The 20,812-nt window shown below is 47.2% G+C and overlaps 1 protein-coding gene across 1 annotated transcript in view; it reads left to right on the top strand.

Moving 5' to 3' along the window:
* Nucleotides 1-330: 330 nt before the first annotated feature.
* SLC22A15 (solute carrier family 22 member 15) overlaps nt 331-20,812 on the top strand; it is a 60,994-nt gene continuing 40,512 nt past the window's right edge. The window contains exon 1 of the mRNA XM_080392737.1: nt 331-20,166. Coding sequence (XP_080248863.1) covers nt 20,080-20,166 — 87 coding nt within the window. The 5' untranslated portion in view covers nt 331-20,079. The remainder of the gene's footprint in view (nt 20,167-20,812) is intronic.

The raw sequence follows: 20,812 nt of genomic DNA, 5'->3' as shown, positions 1-20,812 counted from the left end.
CACTGGATGATTCTATTATGTGGGGAGGTTGTCCTGTGGTGGTCTGGCTTGGAATGCATCCATTTCTGCTCCCTTTGCTTTTATCATCTGTTGCTTGGCTACCTCCACTACTGACTTCATCTTCCCAAAGATGGCTATGTGCAAAAGGGACAACATCTGGAGCAGGGGTTCCCAATTAGTCCTAATTACTCATGTTTTGCCCTCTGCTTCATTGTGTAAGTAAGGTGGGTCTGGTATGCCAGCCCTTGCAAAACTCACTGTCAACTTCCTGATCACAGTCCTTGCTTGGGTAACTTCTCATGATCCTGTCAGTGAATGGTGAACAGGGATGGGTTGGGGTTTTTAAGTCTACGTAGAGTCACTTTCTGTTACTAGTTGCTACACTCTTCACTCAGTTCACACATCTCACAAGCATGGCCATCCTGGATCAGATGAAATGTACTTCAAGCTCAGCGTCCTGCCTCCCGCAGAGGCCAGCAGCAGCTGGCTAGGGAAGAATGTAAAAACCAAGATAAACAGAGAGGGACCTTTTCCAGTGTCATTAGTTTAGGGATCTCTTAAATAAAAGTCCCAGAAATTGTAACATTTCAAGTTTGATTCCTTCCACGTGATTTCCTTTCAAAAGTCTTTTTGCAGCTCCCTGTCTATTCTCATGATACTTCACCGGTTATGTCTATGCACTTCCAGGAAATGAGTAAAAACTGTGGTGCATTCCTCTCACCATGCTCCATGTATGTGCATCACCAGCCTGTGACTCCTCTGATCACGCTGGTATGAGTATGTTGGGCCACCTATGATTCCCAGGGACCCCTGTGGTGTGTGGCACCACGAGGACCAAACAGAGGTCTTATCTGCCCAACACTGTCCACATGATATCACTGTGAGGTGGCAGCCTCAGGCTGGAAACAGCGTGTCTCCCATTGCCCACACTGAAGGTAGATGCCACTTAGGTGTGTGCTGATGATACGCGGTAACTTTGATTTTAAGCATATACCCAGACTTGCACTTGAAATACAGTAGATGTACGTAAGGTGTGTGGCCCGCTTCTAGGGCTTGTATGCTTCTCAGTGGTGTAGGTAGAATCTATTTGTCTCTTCTCATAATTTCCTAGATTCCCATCACATCCCTAATGTATCTCAGTTTCTAAGGATCCAGTCTCATTTGAGGAAGTTATCAGTTTAATGCTGTGTAGGGTCATGAATCCTAGCTATGCCTGTGGCAGATCACATGCTTCATTTTCACTATACAGCCAGGGCTTGCTTTGCCACTGGCTGTTCCTCTTCACATTGTCATAAAAAGTCTATAGATAGCTATAGATGCAGACCTTCATTGTTTCCTAGCTTGACAGTCAAGGCCAGCATAACTTTATACTTCAGTAGTCTCACAGATGGCACAAAGGGATCAATATCGAACTTTATCTTAGCCTCACAGGACTTTCACATTCTTGAAATATTTTTCTACAGTGCTGGATAAGATTTACAATAACTTCTTCATCCCTACACATGGCGAGTATGTTCTGGCATTCCATCATGATCCTAGATCACAAAATAAGCAATAGCATCTCTTGTTCCCTGAGGTTTTCAAGCTGAAAGTTTTAAATAATCACTACTTGAAAAGAGTGTTTCCAGGTGCTACTAGGACCTGAGGGCATGAATTAGACTTTAATTGCCCGGCCCAGCTTTTATTAGGCTCTCCACCAACACACTCTCTGCCTGTAGGGCTAAGGAATCTGTATAAGCTCAGGGTGCAGGTGCCCAGGTCTAGCCTGAGCAGTGCCCTAGGTGTACCTCTGCCTCATCTGGCCTTACTGGAGGATTTTCAAGGCTGAATGCCAGACCTATGTTGCGAACAGCTTTGTTCCAACTCTTGGCTCTTACCCTGGCTCCTACTGCTCCTGATCAGGCTTCCTACCTGACATATCACTTCACATTATCTGGGACTGTCAGTGCACTGTAGCTGCTCTGTCCTGCTCAGGTACTGTGTTGAGGTCATCCCCAGTTCCCTGTCTCCCCTCCCTTGCAGAGTAGCCCTTATCATGCTGCTCCTGGACAGGTATCATGTTGGTAGTCACGCACGTCCTGTCTGGTCGACTCTATGGCAATAAAAGGCAGTCAGTTTTCTGGCTGTTGTCAGGAGAAATAGCCCAATGTTGTTGTGGAAGATCCAAAGAGACAAGGATGTCATCATGCCTATAACCTTCAGGGAGATGTTGGCATCTAGATAAGCTTGCTTTAGTACACTGCACACATCAATACTGAAATTCTTTCCGCCGTTGTGGTTTTGCTCCTGACTTTTCTGAGGAAAACTTCCTTTGAATCCTTCCTGAGAGCAAGATGTGTTTAACCGTTTCAAGCACATAATAGGTTGTCATTTCTTGTACAGAATAATGCATTTCCTCCTATGAATTGCATTTGCCCTACACTGGCCAATGCATATCATCAGCACACGGATGTATTTCTCCCAGCTCATTTTCCTCCTTATCATTTTTGTTAGTACTACACAGCAGCTGGGTCTGCAGTCCAGCAGAAATCAAATTGGTGATTGATCTTAGAGCAGAGTTAGTACAATGGTAGCTGAACGGCACTGTTCAGAGATGTGCTTAGCATGTCTGAATCTCCCTGGCTCTGTTATTGCAGTACAGAAATCCTCTTCACTGGAAGTCTGTGTCGTGTACCTTACCATCCATTACACAGCTGTGCTTTCCTTCTGCAGAAGGTACCCCACGGGGAGGTGAAATGGTGCCATTTCTCCAACATCTTCCACACCTACTCGTGACCTGTGTATTATCCTCCTTGTCTCTTGAATTGATTCTGTGGGGTGTGCACTGGATTATGATTTATTAGTCAGCTTTCCTGCTTCATGAAAACTGTTAGCTCTGGTGTTCTACTGTTGCAGACGGGTTTTTTTGGTGCTGTCTGTGGTTCGGTTCAGCAGCCCTTGCGATTCCCTGAGTCTGGGTCTGTGTTTCTGGGCAAAGTGGAGTTCTCTTGTTTCAGAGGTGGGCCACTTTTAGGGATCTTTAGTGAGTCTCCAAGCCAGTTTTGTTGTTATTGTTGCTTTAAGTATATGTTTCTTCTGCATTATGTTTGTATAATCATCAATGCATTGTAACTTCCCCAAAAGTAGCTCTCTGAACTCTGATTGCACTGGGGTCACTGTACTCACCAAATACATTGCAGGCTTCCCTACATCATGTGGGTGTGGGCATGTTTACCCACAACAAGTGTATCTCACTCCCTACTTAAACTTTTCTTCCAGTGAGATATGAAAGGGATAGCTTTAGCTTTGGTGTCCATGTGCCCCTTGACCAATGGTGTTAGCACCAAAGCAGGAACACTCCTTTCCAGGTTTGGGCACATGGTTTTGAGATTGTAAATAGAGTATCCCTGCAGCATTTCTGCAAGTTGCTTTCTTTCCATGTAGTCTCCTCCTTGCTGTGGATCTTCCATTTTGCCACATGCTCACTGGGTAAGAACCAGGAAGGGCTCCATCTATAAAAGAGAAGCCTCCTTAGAGATGAAGATGTCTTTTTGCAATGATATGGCAGCCAGCATTAAAATACACATGTGCACTGACTTACCAGTTCCTCCAGTGGTTCCTTCCCCCTTCAGCAGACTGCTACATCAGAAAAGATGCCTTTTGTTGGATCCTCAAAATCACAGCAAAAATGGCCCAAGAAGCTGTGAGCTTTGAGCCCCAAACAGATGGATAGGTTTCAATGGCTGAAGCCTCCACTTTGTGTAGTTGTTACTTTGTTAGTGCTAAGCAGATGTGTGTGCAAATTCCTCCTGCTGGAAGCAATGTCTTTGATGCTTGATATCTAAACTATTCACTGGAGAAGGAGTCAATAGCCCAGGTCTAATAATGAACTATTGTCACCCATTTCTTCCGTGGTCTCTGGGTCCTCTGAGATGAAGCAATGGCTTTGGTATATTACCTGGCAGATAGAAATAAGATGTTGGCAGCTTCTCAAAGATGTCCTAGGCTACAGAAACAAAAATCTTCAACCTCTGTCCCTCAAGGACAACCCCTGAGGATGAATGCTACAGCACATTTTGTAACAGGATCTAAAGACAAACTTGCTTATTAACAGATCATAGAAACATGCCTTGAAACCTGCTGATTCCTGACTTTTATCTGACCATAAATGCCGCCTCTCTTGCTCAGCCCTGGGAAGCAGCTTGTGAGAAGTGGTGTGATTGACCTTCCCCGTTTACCCATCTGACTCTGTGCACTTGCATGAGAGGCACCACCGAAAGCTTACAGGGGATGTGGCACCTCTTCTAGGCTAGAAAGAAATGTCTGTCATGGCTGGTGTGACTCCAGGGTGGCAATTCAAACGCAGGGACTACTACCCCTGTCCTGCTTTGACAAGCAACATTACAGGGTGTATGATCCAAAGAGCTGGCTGAGTCTCACATATAGGTCAGTGCCTTTGTTTAGACATTCAGCACACTTCTTCCAACTGCCTGGCAAAAGGAATGCGTTTGGAGGTGTAAATGATTTTGACAATTCAAGTGTTGTGTGTTAATACACTGATCAAAATGCTGAGAATTTTCAGGTCAGGGTGCATCTGTTCATCTCTGCAATCTTGTTAAGAGGTAAACTCTTACAGCCTGGGAGACACTGAGGAAACATGCAGGATTTTTCTGTTTGACAGGATTCTTTTCCAGTATTAACTAGTGCTGGATCTTCACCTCGGAAAGATTCCTGTCAGGGTCTTAAGCACTAAGCGGAGACCTGAGCAGATCAGTGTTAAATCGAATGGGACCTAAAAGGTCAGAAGTGCCTCCACACTTTCCCAGCACCAGCACTGATGAACGGCCAAAGCAGACAACCATTCATCAACATGACTAAATGAACGCAAGGAGTTTAGCCAACACTGAAAGAAAAGGCAGAGTCACAGAGCCAATCTGCAGAGCTGCTGTTGCTTGTGAGGTTTGGGTCAGTTCCCTGCCTGTGCTACCAATTCCTTAGATAAATCTGGGTACTTCTGAGGCCAATGTGAAGTTTCCTGTTTTCTGCCAGTAACTTGGCTTTAAACTGTCATTGCCTCTTCTCCCCTTCTTAGGAAATAAGAATATTTCTGCTCACTAGGGAGGCTCTCTTTGGGCTTGTGCTGCCTAGGATGTAACAAAAAGCTAGATCTCCCCACCTGAGTGCAAGGCATCTTGCCTATCAAGAAATGTCCCTGGGAATAAACACTTCTGGTGAGTTGCTACACTTCATTCCTAACAAAGCAGAACAATTTGCATTACAAGTCAGTTGTTTTAGAAGACAATGGGCGAAATCTGAAGCTTGACACTTGGCTTTCACTCAGTCTGTCTTCTGTGGGAATTCTGTTGGTCTCCAGCCAAAGAACTGACTGAAGACAGCATAAGATGCACTAGTACTAGCAATGCATTTCTGCAGTGCTATTTGTCAAAAGACCTCAGAGTATATTTATTAACTAAGGTAGAGCCCAGCAAAATCAGTTGAAATCTTTGCATTGGCCTTAAGTAGCTCTGAGATCAGTGACAAAATATGGAAATATGCAGGTTCTGGAAAATCATGGCATGTAGGCAAGAAGAATAATCTATTTCCTTTGAGGGGTGGTGGGTGGGGATGGAGGCACAGAGGTGAAACAGCTTGTCTTGGTGCTGCTTGGATGATCTGAGACTGACACTAGGTAAATATGTATGTTTTAGGAAGTACTGACCATGGGGTGAGGATGTGCAGTTGATGTGAAATTGGCTAAAGTGCAAATTCTAATTGCTTCAAGAAATTTTTCAATCTAAAAGAAACCCCAAAACCTCATATGAATTTGGTATAGCATGAATTAACGACAAATTTCTTTTAATTGTATCCAAAAAGCTCTCTTGACTATTCTCTCTTCCATTTCTGCCTTCCTGCTCCTTTGGTGCCTGTGTAGCTGTTATGTTTTATTTACAGAGAATTGAAAATGGAATATAAACTCTTTCAGTGAGTCCAACTGGAACTCCAAAGAAATCAGAAATTGAGTGTATACTTAAAACAGTCTTGCTTAGAGGCAATAATAATGGATGGATGGATGGATGGGGTGGCAGCAGGTACATTCTGGCATGTGGGGTGAAAATACATTAGGCTACCCAAATGTGGCCCCAGCTTTTCCTGGCTTAGGGAAAAGTTTGATCCCCCAACCTGAAACCTAGGAACTGACTTCAAGTGCTGTGCTTTCTGCATAGGACTGACCTAGCTCTGATCACAGCACTCAATTGACTCAGTTGACAAGTCTCTATTGACTTCCAAATGGCTGAAAAACTAGATCCCCATCTGAATCATGGAGCGTGGTTCCCCTTTTTGTATTAGAAATACAACTTAACTAGTGGCCAAGATGGGCCAGAACATGCCAGAGGGGAACATAGGACTCTGCTCAGACTACTAAAATCACAGCCAGTTTTGAAGAAGGGGCTGTTCAACTCCACCTCTAGTGTTGCATTCCCTTTCCCAGGATCTGTGCCATCCACACTGGCTGATGGTTGTTCTTCTGTCTGCCCCATGGTCAAATCTGGGCCCAGTTCCACCTCTTGACTGTTTGCTTGTTAGTCTAGCAGTGCATCCCTGTCAAAAATAGGCCCTCTATTTCCATTTTGACTTCTTCTCTTCCAATCTACATAGACATATATACAATATTTTCCACTTAACTTCTTTCTGCTTCTTTTTTTATTAGCAAATATGAAACTGGTCAGAAGTTTGGGTTGCAGTCCATATGGCACGTATGATAAAGTTGTGCTAAGTGGCACTGTGGACTAATCACTTCCCAAACACTCTACACTCATGAGGAGCAAAGACAGCTCTGCCTGTTTCCTTTCCTTGCAAATCTTTCCTTGCTTTTATTGGCAATGCTTCTGTTTTGGCAGCAACCGTTAAGTTTAGAGCTGGCAATCACAGGGCTTTTTGCATTCTCAGATGAAATGTAGGCAACATGTTTTCTAGGAAAACATCCTTCCTACACTTCATTAGTGCTTCTAACATTATTGTTCTTGGTACAGAAAGCAAACATTGGTAGCTTTCCCTCTTCCACCACTGTAACTGTAACTTGACAGGGTTGAACTGACATGAAGATTTTGACCAGGAAAAAACGTCCAGTGAAGAAGTAACAAGCAAAGTCCCTCTCAGCGAGCCCAGAATGGCTGAGTCTTACACAAATGGACATCAAGGCTAAGAGCTGTAAGCTGGTTTTGAATGAGCTGGTAGGTCCACACTGTGCCATACAGAGATACTTGATTCAGGGTACTGGAAATGCTGTGGTGTGTTAGCATCACTCTGTTCATGTCCCATGCATCCCTTTTAGCTCTGCAAACTGGTCCTTAGAAACACATTACACTGGAAGCAAAGCATGTCAAGTCCAAGAGGTTTGGTTTCTCTTTCCACTCAGTATAAAAAAATGTGGTATGCATCTGAGGCATCAACTGGATCAGGATTCTTTGCTTAAGCACAGAGGCTTGTCCCTACAATCCCTGTTTAAAACCCTTCTGGCTTCCTGCGAATCTCACAAATAATTTAAAATCCAAATCCCTGAAGAGACCTTATTTTTATCCTCCTAAAGCTCTGTTGTCCTACCTTGTCTATCTTTATTGGGAGTCTTCTACTGCTGGCCCCCTCCCTGCCAGAAGGTTGCCAGCCCAGAGCATGCTATGCTCCAGTCCTTCCTCATCAAATATCCTGTTTCTCTGTTGACTACACTCTCTCACTTGCAGCAAGACCAGGGATAGTGTCAGTCCACAGCTATATGTGGAAAAAGATCTTTTAACTTCTTCGAGCATTGTTCCTGACTCCCCATGCATCTCATAGAGCTTACAAAGTCAGTTTAGCTCATGGTCTCCGCTCCCCTAAGCCTCCTACACTGATTTGTGAATTCTTGCTCCACGCCGACCCTTGGGAGATGTGGTAATCTAGGGTGGGATTCAATTCCAAATACCCCCACACAAGAATTTAAAAATAAACTGTAAGGCAATGAGGAAGTTAATCTCTGCTGAGAAGCTTGGAGCCCTTACTCTTGCCCACCCTGGGGATAGGATGGATATCCCAGCCCCAGTGAAGAGTAACACAGCTGTTCACACTTGTGCTTCCTTCATCCCTCATAACACAGCCTCTGCCCCCATGACACAACGCACTTCAGTGATTGCAGTCATTAAAGGCGTTGGAAATAGGGTCTCAGACTTATGCAAACTCCTGCCTCAGGTGTCATGACCAATGAACCGATCAAAAATGCCAGCTCGTTTTAGAATGCCATCCCTGAATTCATACCCGATGGCAGATCTGTCACACAGTAGCCAAACATGTTAATACAGCTGAAGCCTTTAGGTGCACTTGTACCCTCAAAACTCAGTGGAGTTGCTGTCATCCTCCAACTGTTCAGTGGCCTAGAAATTAGTTAGAAGTCTAAATGCAGCTGCTAATAAAGATACTGTCTTTCCACCTCAGAAAAAGCACCAGCTCCCTTTGCTACCAGATGTCCTCTTTGGCAGTTCGAGTCAACGGGGAGCTAAGTGATGGGGAATGAACCTGGTCTCCAAGAGGAGGCCTCAGGCCCCAAATGGCAGTAGTGCAAACAGCAGAAGGGAAGTTCTTCATTGCTACTGCCTACTGGGGCTTGGAGTTGATGTCAGTTCCTACTAATGTTGCTTGTCACCAGAATCCAGTAGAGCTGCTTGTGTGAACTGTCTCCTGCTCAGGAAACTTCTTCCCTTAGCTCCACACCGGTCTCCTGCAGACGGGTTTGGGGGTGGATGGGCAGAGTGATCCCAGGAAGAACTGCAGCGTCTGAGGCCAGCTGACAAATACAGCTTGTCGATGTCCAGATTTTTGGGGGGAGAAACGTATATCCTACCTTCTCTGCCTGCTTGCTACTATCAGAAAGAATTAGACTGGGAAACCAAACTCAGCTGGATGACTAGCCTCACCTTCACTGAGAAGTCTGTAGATATGAAGGCTACGTGTAGCTTGAATTCAGCACCACCACCACCTTTGGCAGCAGAAGTGCTCTCCAGCTTTCATTTCATTTCGAGCAACAGTCCTAAATCAGATTGCTCCAAATGGACAGCTCTGGACTGAGCAAAGTGTTTTGGGAGATGTCCACAGAAAATCACACATCTGAGAATGTTTTATGCACTCTTTCCCTGTGTTTCCAGCTAAGGAGCTTTCCTCAGGAAGTTCTTCCCCTGTGCACTGTCCCAGAAGGACAGCAGGAGATCTAACAGTGCCTATCAAAGTTTATAAAACTGCAAGTGGCATAGAGGATGTGAACTCTCTTCCACTTCACCAAATGAAGAACATGGCATTGACAGATGGTGGGTCGCAGGATAACAAAAGGAGGTCCTCTTTCAGAGAACATGTAGTTAGGCATCCTTGCCACAGGGCACAGTGAACAAGAGTTGGCAGGACTTCCAGAGGGACCCGGGCAATGGATGCGAGCCTGTCCAGACCCACTAAGCATAAAGGCATTAGCTGTGGCTGAACCAGCTACACATTGCAAGAAGACTGGGCAAGAGGTCTGGGAAGTCTTGGGATACGTTTTCCCTCTTCCCTGTACTCTTCCCTTGATATCTGCAACTGGTCAGTGTTGGAGACACTACTGATCTTCGATCTCTTATCAGGCCCAGTATAGCTACGTGTATATGAAGTGCATATTAATGATACAGGTTAATGGGACCAGGTAGATCCCAGAATAAGCTCATTTCAAAGCTCAATAGCCCACCATGGCTAACATGGGTAAAGTACACCTTCCCTGTGGCCATAAAACGAATAATCATGAGAACAGAAGTGCAGACATTCATGGCCTTTGACTCTGGATCAAGGGGGACATCCAAACCCTCCCATGGAGCTGTGTAAGAACTGTGTAAGAGTCAAATCCACCCAGAACAGCAACACTAAGTTTTGGAGAGACCATCCACATTTTCAGCAGACCTACAAAGAACAGAATCTGGCCTGGAATGCATGCAGCAGGGTTGCCAAGTTCATTCAGGGAATCACCCACGATTTTCCGGCATAAACATATTAGGGGAATTAAGATCTCCCTTTACCATACAAATCCAGAAATACCAGAGATTTGGAATGTATTTTAAATTCCTCTAGAATGCATTGCGTCAGAAGAGCATGTATTTTTAACGTGGAGACATTCTTCTCCATTTTGGAGGACAAGGGTGACTTTCTTAGATTTTAGCATCATCCAGATTTTTTAAAAAGTCTTTGAATTTGCTGCACACAACACTTGGATTCTACCATTTATATTTTCTGGAAGCATTTCTCCCATTCAGCCTAAGCTAACTGGAGACAAATTTGCTTCTGTGCTACTGTCCAGAGACTTAACTAGGTATAAAAACACTGCATGCATTTACCTCCAGGAATACAGCTATGTGATTTAGACTTGGAATGGCTGTATTCTTTCTGCCCCTCTCTCGGGTTTTGCCATCATAAACAAATTTTGCAGCTATTCTGTACTGTTATGGCAATTTAATACTCCCCAGCAGTCTAGAAAATGTGACCATCATGGCTAAATGACCAATATGCTGGTAAGCTTGGTACTTAGCATTGTCATGTGAAGGCAGTCCTCTATAGAGCAGCTGCTTCCCTCACCTCTGGTAGAAAAACATTCTTTGGCTTTGGTGGTATATTATAGCTCCATGCCTGTATATAGCATGGTACAGTGATGCGCGCAGTGATTGATAGCAATAGCAACTAAGAACTAGATCTTTACAAGTCTGAATAGCGAATTTGCGTATCTTTTGCTGGAAACATCTGACAAGTCTGCCTTCGTATCCTGACAAAGATTAATCTAGGCTACAGCATTCAAATTTCAGACATGCCAGTGCAGTCATATTTAAATAGCATATTTAAGCAGGAAGATGTGCAAGTTGTTGTAATGCTCTGTGCGATGCATGCTTCAGGAGCCTGATGCTTGAGTGCCGCTCTGTGTACGCACTTTGCAACCCACACTCGCCTAGCCACAGAACTAATTTGCAGCAATTAAATAAAACGCACGGTGAACTGGGGTTCTCCCTTGCTCCCCACCGCATTTTCCTGTTTCAGGGCTGAACTCGAGCAGACGCAGAGAATGCGCTGGGTGAGGGAGAAAACCCGCCACAGCCACATATGGGGGACATTTACACTCGCAACGATCCGCTCCCGACCGGCACAAGGCCGGGGCCGGCTGCAAGCACACAGCCCCGCTCCCCGCCCCGTGGGGAGCCCACCGGCCCCGCGGGGAGCCCCAGCCCCGGCCCCGCGGGCGCGGCAGCGCTCGGCCGCTCCCTGCTGGCCCCGGCCGGCGCCGCAGGCGCTCTTTGTTCCCGGGGCGGAGGGAACCACGGGCCGCTGTGGATTGATTATTGCCCCTCCCCCGCCCCCTCCCGCCCTGGAAAGTGATTTCGGCAACTCCCTCGGTTCCCCCTTTTGCTGGTGGAGGGAATCCGCACTCCCGCGTTTGTTCCATCTGCGTTGGGACGCGGAGGGAGCCTCCCCCCCACCTCAGCGGGGCACGCTTTGCTTTCCTTCCACCCCGTTCTTCTTCCAGAAGTGCGAATTGCTGAGGATACTGAGCGGGAACGTGAGAAACTGTGCCCTGTACAAAAGATTACGCTAATCCCACCTAGCTGAGTTGCAAAACCCTGTTTTTTGGGCCTATTTTAAGAATTGTATCAATGGTTATGCTCAACTTTGGTGTCTGGGTGATTTAAGCTGGCGTTAAAGCTGGTTGTTAACTGCACAGTGAGGTGAGACTGAAGTGTTTTGAACCTGTAAATTCCTTCCCTGACTCACCCAACAGCTACAAATGTTCAGACTATGAGCAGTGGGACAGCCAGCCTCCGTACAGATCCGACCTTCTCCAAAATCCAGATGTAGCCATGTTGTTTCCTTGTACAGCCAGCTGAACATTTTGAGCCCAGCTGGATGTCCATCCTTTTGGAGTCATTTGCAGGTTGTTCTGAACCAAACGTATAGGGAGGTCCCAGGTAAGACCTCCTGGCTTCCTGAGGTCCTTAGCTCATAGGCAGTCAAGCATCTTTCCTGCTGTTAGGGCACTGTAATAGCACCAGCTATGACACCGTCTGCACTTTCACATGCAGGATACGTAACATCCTTTGCTATCGCCTCTGCTGGAGAAAGTCCAAATCCACTCCATTTGAAAGCCTTCCTCAGGACCTCTTTCTACCTGAATGCCTGTGGAAATCTGCCAGCACATATCAGCTGTAACAGGCAGTTCAGTGCCAGTGTATTTATCTCATTTCTATCATACCATTTGCCTCAGTGGCAAAACTTGTCTCCATGTGTTCTGCATCCAGCTAACTTGTGTATTCATTTGGATTCACATTCCTGCCTCCCTGTTTCACTGTCCCTCATTGCTCTCATTGACTCATGTCTTGCACCAGACTGTAAATTTCTGAGGCCAACAATCAACTCAGGAAAATAAATAGTATTGTGGATGGCTGAGACATCCTTCTGAATGTAGGTGTGCAGGAGCTGCAGGGCAAAGGCAGCTGTTTTCTCTGGGATCCTGGGCTGGGTAAGGGGTTTGGTGTCTTTCTTTTCCCACTTATCAACTGGAATGTCTGAACACAAGGATAACTTGAAACCTCCCATTTCCTTGGGTAATGGAAAGTACTGAAATTTTCCCTTCCCACTGTGTAGCTAGCTGCACAAGCTTCAAAAGCATTCTTTGCTGTGAAACTCTGATTGTATGCACTATCCCTTCCTGGTATTATTGAGTGAGGGTCTTTCCTTGCTTAAATTCTTTTGTAAATGCTCTTGCAGGATCCCAAGTTCACTTTGAGAACTACAGCTCTTTGGAGACACAAAGTCCACAAGACCTTTGCGTCTTGGGAAGTCCCCCAAGCTGCAAACCTGTTTGCTGGAGAAATGCCGTACTGCTACCTATAGAAAACCACTCTGTGGCATCCTGATCATTGACATAATGAGTGTCCCCTGCCTCCCACATCTAAAGGTAAAAATGCAGAATCCCATTACCCATGGATGCTTTCTCTTTTCTGTGCAGATGCCTAAGGTATGTTCAGTTCAGTAGATCACACTTCGGATAGCCCTGAGCTAGTGCCAGCCACTGCCCGGCAATCCATATAGTCTGTGCCAACCCATCAGGTCAAAGTAGGGCCTCATGAGACTTTCCATGTTGCTGCCACAGTGACCTTAGGTCTCCAAACTTCTGTTAATTTTGACTGTGAGCTTCTACCTGACACTCGGCAGCACCTGTCTGATGTCTGGCTGTCTTTGCACCTTCATTTTTGATGGGTTTTCCTAAGTTATCTCACTTTTGCAAGGGCAGGAGAGAACCAAAAGCCTTATTTTGCAGTTTGGAGTTGCCGTTGAAGGACAGGTTACTCCTGTGATAATTTCATGGGACCAAACATACTGAGCAGAATACCAGTATTGCACTACATGACACACCTCAGGCAGGAATAGCTGCTGAAATCCATGAAGTTGTCCTTTCTAAGGGCTTTTCATGTTTGGAGGGCTTAATGAGGAAGCTACCACCTGCCAAGTGCCTTCTCTGCCTCCAAACCCAGAGCACTGTTGCTTCTGCCAGAAAAACACCTTTAAGTGCTTTTGTGTACTTCTGTGGGATCTTCAGCATTCTGCAGAATGAGAGAGGCAGTCCAAACAAATCATCTGTACACTGGTGATAAGGCAGAGAATGAAGGGTATAAATGTCAAGATTATGAACACTACTCCAGCCAAATGATAACTGCTTGAAAAGAAAAGAGCCTATGAAGAACACATGGGTTCTCTCAATGGCAGTGTGGCACAACCGTTCAAGAGAACCATTCTGAGATACAAGCACTCACCTTTATGTTCAACATCATTATCTCTGTGTCAGTCACTGCTGGGAGACCACAATGGCCAATGCTGCCTCTTAGGACTAATCTAAGTTTTTTTTATGTCTAGGATTTTAGTATGTTTAAGCACAAAGTGTGGTTCCTAAACTCCTTTTCTCAGCCTGAAACCCCTGAAGGTGTTCGTGGTGAAACTGCAGCTCCCACTCCACGGTGGACACTGCAAGTGTTGTCTAAGTGACGGGAAACTGAGCAGGGTCAGGACAGTAGTTACAGATGCCGTTGGCCAAGAAGGGTGTTGTCTGCAGATGTGCACCTTGGGACATGACCAGGGGAGACATCTTGAGAGCAACTGTCCACTGTCAGAGATACGTAATGTGTGAGGAAGCTCAGATCTCTGAACCTGAATCAGAGCTGGATTCAACAGGGAACTGTCCATCTAGCAAGGGATAGGGAATCAGCTTGTAGCATCATTCACAGCACAGGCAGAAATTCAGCATCCTCAAGCCTCATTTAAAATTGAAAAGTGCCTCCAAAGGAATTGTTTGTTGCTTTGTTTGCAAAAAGTGCAAACGGCACATCAGAGAAGCAAAAATGCCTTGGTGGCTTGTTTGGCTGAACACTTAGTCAGGGTGTATTGTAATGAGCCATATGCTAGCTTTGCATAGTATTATGGAGTAAGCCAGCTGCAATGTGCAGCTGACTAATCTGGTTGGAAAAATCTTCATTTTCCATAACAGAAGGCCAGCAAAGGCAAGCATTCTGGCAGGTACCGTCAACCCCTCTCACTGCTCCTGTCATCTTGCTGTGGATCAGATGAAGCTAAGAGAGCAAGAAACCTCTGCTTCATTTTTGTCCTAAAGGAGAGACCCTCTTCAGCTCTAAGCTGGTTTAATGGTAACGGCTTTTATGAACCATAAGCCCTTTGTACTCTTATGGAAGAGGTTCCTACCACTTCTTCTCGCAGCTGCCATTCTCATTGCCTCAGTCAGAGCTCCATCATTTGCCATTCAGCATTCAGCTCAGTTGATGCAGTGGAAACCTCCTGTGAGTTAAAGGGAAGGAAGTCAGGAGGGGATGAGAACCTGATGAAGTGCAAGATCACAAACATGGCTGTGCAGCAAGAGAGCAAATGTCCTTTTTGACCCAAATCCCATCTTCTGCTGTGGGCAAAACCTAATGCCTAGGCAGAAGTATAAGAAGAGAGGATAAATATTTCCTCCTGATATCAACTTTGAGCAATTTATCTTTCAGGGACTTTCTGGAGCCAGAGGTGTTTCCTCTTTGCATAGATAAACCTCAGTGGACTTTTCTTCTGTGTATTTGTCGAGCTCTCACTTGAACCCACTTGATCTTCCGGCATCCATGGCAGCCTGGGCTAAAACGTTTCACAGCTTACAATGTCCACTGTTGGACAAGCTGTAACTTCCTGCACCAGGAACAGATCTTCAGACTTTAGCTGTGCTAAGTGCTGATCCAAGGATTTGTCTGGCCACCCTCTGAATAGGTGAGAAATCCCCACCTAGAAGGTGGGAACATCAATAGTCCTTTTAAGTTCTTTTTTCAAACTATTATTGGTTGTGTTTCCAAGGCAAAATTAACAGCCATGTCAGAATCTACTACAAATGAATACAACAAATCGGGAAACACAATGCTGATGAACCAGAATTAGGTTAGCTCTGATTTATTTTTTTAAAGAGAAGAACTTAGCTTAGGGTTACCCCTCTGCATTTACATGTATCTAGAGCTTTGAATGCTCTGGGCCATCATTACATACAGACAGAAAGGGGCTGATCATGTATAGAACTATTATTTCAGAAAGGCTGAAAAAGAAGCCATGAAGCTGTCTCACTTTTGGAGTGCCCATGTAAATGTGACATCTAAGCCTCTCAAGTGCAACAAAACCATGACGTGGTAGTAATGGGGGGTGGGGGGGATGTGGGAAAACCTCGGGGATACCATATTTGTGTCTGAGTTAGAAGCCTGAATCACTCTCATTAAAAGAAAAATTCCCCACAGACAGGATTGTTAAGACTATTCTTATTTGACATGGTTATTAATGAGGAGGAGGAGGGAGAAAATTGCACATTAATGAACTTCTCAGACAATAATACTCTGGGAAGATCTGAGGGCTCCAGTGAGGAAAGATCATTGGCCAAGTGGAGTGCAGTGCTATCATTATGTTGACAAAATGCTGAAACCTCTGAAGATTGCATCCAATCCTTTCCAAAACTGCCAGCCTCACAGGGCAAATACTTTTCATTGTCAGTGAAAATCTGGAAGATGAAAAAGCCTGTTTTCTTCTAAATTCACCGTATGGTCATTGCAGAATGTGACATGAGGTACCTGCATGTTTGGAGTGTACGGTGGCAGTTAATGGTATTTTACTTCACCCAGCCACTTCTACCTCTCCTCCCCCTACACTCCACCTGGGTTCCTTGCTTTATACCTCTGGTCAGTGTCTCATAGATACACTCCTGCCAAGTCCTACCCTTCAGGCTGACTCTGAAACAACACCCTTTCTGCCCAACACTCAGGTTTCACTGCAAAAAATGAAAAGCCAATTCCCTGCTAAAATCAGGCATTTTTGGTGGTGTGACCAAAATCTGTAAGAACGAAGTGGGAATGTGAGAGGCTCAGTAATAGCTGGGACGTGCTAACTACAGAATCATAAAATGGTTGAGGTTGGAAATGAGCTCTGGAGATCATCTAGATCATCACCTCTTCTGCTCACGCCTGGACCGTGTCCAGTTACTGAGTTATCTCCACAGATGGGACACTCCATAGCCTATGTAGGCAACCTGTTCCAGTGTTTGACCACACCCACAGTAAAAATAAATAAATAAAATTATTGTATTCAAATCAGGTTTGTTGGTGGTTGTTATTTTCTTTTAAATTTGTGCCCATTGCCTCTGGCCCTGTTGGTAGGCACCACTGAGAAGAGTCTGGGCTCCTCTCTTCATTCCTTCCCATCAGACATTATTTACAGGTTGGGAAGCTCTTCCCTGAACCTTCTCTGCTGCAGGCTGAACACTCCTGGCTCTCTCAGCCTCTCCTCACATGACAGATACTCCAGTCCATCATCTTCATGGTCCTCCACTGGACTTTGCTTGGGAAGCACCTGCACAAGAGGAGACAGCTCCCCAGTAGCTGTTTTCCCCAGACGCAGGGCATTGCTGCATGCTACCGATATGCCTAAAGCCAACCCAGTAACTTCGGTACAGTCAGGACTGGAGGCTACGGGAGTCAGAAGTGTTATCTCAGCAGAGTGATGGCAGGGGCAGAGCAAGAGCATCATCTGGAAGGCAGCAACATGTGGAGATGAATACAGCAGAGCACTGCCAGTCCTAATTGCTGCACACGCAGCAGGCAGAGCCTGTAGCTTGGGCGGCTGTAAGGAAGCAGGGAACATTGGAAGGAAAACTCCCAGGCAGGTGTGCTGGAGGTCCCAAGCAAGAGCAAGGACAGAAGTGCCAAGGGGCTGAAGGGAGCACGGGGATTTGGAGTCAGCACCCTCCCTGACAGGGAGTAAGTGCTATCACCTTCCCCTGCCTCTGCTCACTTTGACTCCAGAGCCGCAGGGGGCTGGGAGCTGGTGTCAACAGCAGCAGCTCTGCCTGGTGCTGGGCAAGATGGAATAAAGCTGTGGTTGCCCTCGAGTGTGGCTGAACTGACTGGGTGGGAAGGGTGCAGGGGAGAGGAATGCTGGGCTCCTGAGCACCAGGACACCTCCTCTGCATCTTAGCCGAGTAATAAAATAAGTGCGGTTGGGTGAACACCAGAAAGGTCCTGACATTTCAGAAATCCTTCGCTGTTTTGCCTTTAATCAATCTGTACTAAGCCTCAAATACAAAAAGAAGTGCTTAGGGCAAAGGTGAATTTCATATTAAGAGTAAATTGCTTTGATGCTTGTCAATTTGCTGAGATTTTTACAGCAAGGAAATAGTACTATTTCCCAGGCTCCTGGCATGGTCCTAAAGGTCACATCTTGTCATATAACCCTCGTCCTTTCTCTCCGGCTGTTGTTCACATGATAAAAGCTGCAAGTATAAAGATGTTGCTGCTGCTTTTTGGTACCACCAGGTAAAAAAAAAAAAAAAAAGTCTCAGTTGTTTCATGTTCTTGGAGCTTTATTTTAAAGTGGAATGAAAATGGACCGTGAAAAGCTCATTGCCACTTTGCATTGATATTATTTCACACATGTATTTATCTTCCTTCCTACTCAGCTGAGTTCACATTTCTTCACAAACCAGTCCCATTACTTCTAAGTGAGAACTTCTACCACATGTTCACAATGAAGGCTCTCCAAATAAATGGCAAATGCTTTTCATAAAACACATTACAACTACAGTTTCATGAAGACTGCTGTAACAGAGAGGCATGTCCTCACTAGGCATTAAATCAAGAACAGCGAGATCTGCATAGGTCCAGAACTGAACTCTAGTGACACCTACGTGTCTCACATCAAATTTGTTTTTTTTTTCAGCAACCAGCAGGTATGCTATTAAGTATAATTACAGAATATTCCACAGTTGAGATATGACAGCATTTAGGGCCCTGTGTGAATGTATAGAACTTAAGCAACATGTACTACATGGGTACAGCCTCTCAGGCACAGGGCTAACACTATTCAATGCAGGTGCAAACCCACTGAGCACAGACTGTAACTTAGCGTGCTCTTATGATGAAATTGGATTTGAGTTACGCTGCTGCATGGAGACTGCCATAAAACCCAGAACCACCTTGCTTGCAGGTACCCAGAGAAGCCTTCTTGCCAAGCCTGTGGGGCCAGCGCGCTGCCTTGGTGTAACCAAGGGTCCAGGGGTAATGCCTCTTTCCCCTTCCCATTTCCAACTATGACCAGAGGTGCTGCACCTCATGAGGAAGACCACTCCCCTCCACCTAGGGCCCATCTCCCCAGTCATGTGCTTGCCTGCTGTAAGCAGCCCAGCCATCCAAGCCACGTCCATGCCGCCCTCCCTGACACGCCTCACACACCCTTGGCAAACTCCCTCAGTCCTCTCACCCGTCCTTTATAGCCACCACATCCCACTTCACCTCACCTCACACACCCCTCAGACACCCCTCACAAAGAGAGAGCACAAGACCCTTCACAGAAAGTGACAAAGACCCCTCACAGAGAAAGCACAGGCACAAGAGATCCCTCACAGAGGGCGAGCCCTCACAGCATAAGACCCCTCACAGACAGCATGATCCCTCAGAGAGCGAGAGCAAGTGCAAACCCTCGCAGTGAGGCCCCTCACACAGACACCCCTCAGAGTGTGACCCTCAGAGCACAAGCAACACATCAGAGCACACAAGCGGGTGCAAGAGACCCCTCACAGAAAGCGAGTGTGTGAGAGACCCCTCACAGAGTGAGAGTGAGCACAACCCCTCACAGAGACACTCCTCATAGAGCGTGACCCCTCAGAGCACGCGAGCGGGCGCAAGAGACCCCTCACAGAGCACGCGTGCCCTCAGAGAGCAAGAGCGTGACCCCTCAGAGACACCCTTCATAGAGTGCGATCCCTTAAGTGCATAAGTGGCCCCTCACAAAGCATGACAGACCCCTCACAGAGTGAATCTTCAGTGAGAGATCCCTCACAGAGAGGGCGTGGGTGCAAGAGACCCCTCACAGAGAGGGCGAGCTCTTACAGAGCAAGAGCGAGCGCGACCCCTCGCAGTGAGTGTGCAAGAGACCCCTCACAGACAGCACAAGCCCTGAGAAAGTGAGAGCAAGTGCAGCCCCTCACAGAGCGAGACTCCTAACAGAGACATCCCTCAGAGAGCGTGAGGGACCCTTCAGAGACCCCTCACAGAGACAGCACGGATGCAAGAGACCCCTCACTGAGAGGGCGCGGGCTCAAGACCCCTCACAGAGAGCGCGACCCCTCACGGACAGTGAGTGCGTGAGAGACCTCTCAGAGAGCCTGACCCCTCACAGAGCTGCCTCGCCCCCCCGCCTCTCCCCCCGCCGGCAGCCGACAGCAGCCCCAACCGCGCGCGAGCCGCCTAACTCGGGAGACGCGCGCGGGCGCCACACGCCCCCACCAGCACCGCGGCGGCCGCTGCACTTCCGCTTCCCCCGGCGCGCGCCCGGGAAGGAGGGGGGCTGCGCGTGCGCTCCTGGGCGGGCCGCTTCCCGGGCGCCTGCGCGTGAGCGCCGCCTCGCGCCTCCCGCCCTTTCCTCCTCCACCTCCTCGGCGAGGGCCCGGCCGCTGCTCCGCGCCCCGCCCCGGGCCGGGGATGCGCTGCGTGGCGGGCGAGGAGCGGGATGGAGGTGGAGGAGGCGTTCCCGTTGGTGGGGCAGATGGGGCCCTACCAGGTGTATCTGTGCGTCCTGCTGGCCGTGCTTCTCCAGGTGAGCCCCCCCCCCCCCCCCCCTTCCGTGGGGTGCAGCGCCCCGGCTTGCATGAGGGAGGCAGTGGCGGCGGGGGATGCTCCCACCCGCTCAGTGTGGGTGCTTTGGGCAGGTGGTGGCTCGGGTGGTTGGGTGGATGTGCCTGGGGTGGGTGCTGCCTGGGGTGCAGATTGGTGCTGGAGGTTTTCTGCTGAGGGCTGCTGGTGGCAGGAACTGGTTTTCTGCGGTTTGCTGTGCCGCTGGCGCGGAGGTGACCTCTGTGCAAAGGCAGGGTGAACTTCTGCAGGGTGAATTTGGGGCAGACGGCTGGTGCTGTCTGTGCCGTGGTGCCTGGGGAGTCGTGTGCCTCGTGTCACAGGGTGAGCAAGCTGCGAGTATTCAGTCTGTCAGGTGAAGGGCTTGTTGAAGTGAAATTAAACAGATTTCCATGAGCTGGGTTGGAAGACAGTGACTTCTGTCAGAGACTGTGCTGGGAATCTGACACAACCTAGGGTTAATGGCCTAGGCTAGTCATTTCTAGATTGTGTGGCTTGTTTGTGGTGGAAATGTTTGAATAGGTACAGGTGGTCACTGATACCTCTGTGTGCAGAAGCTGTCATCTAATCAGCTGATAGGCTATGGTTGCTTATGGTACTTTGATTTGCCT

The sequence above is a fragment of the Falco punctatus genome (assembly GCF_963210335.1).
Source record: "Falco punctatus genome assembly, chromosome: 6".
Taxonomy (NCBI): domain Eukaryota; kingdom Metazoa; phylum Chordata; class Aves; order Falconiformes; family Falconidae; genus Falco; species Falco punctatus.
The sequence above is the reverse complement of the archived record's forward strand: the minus strand, read 5'-3'. Positions and strand labels throughout refer to the sequence as shown.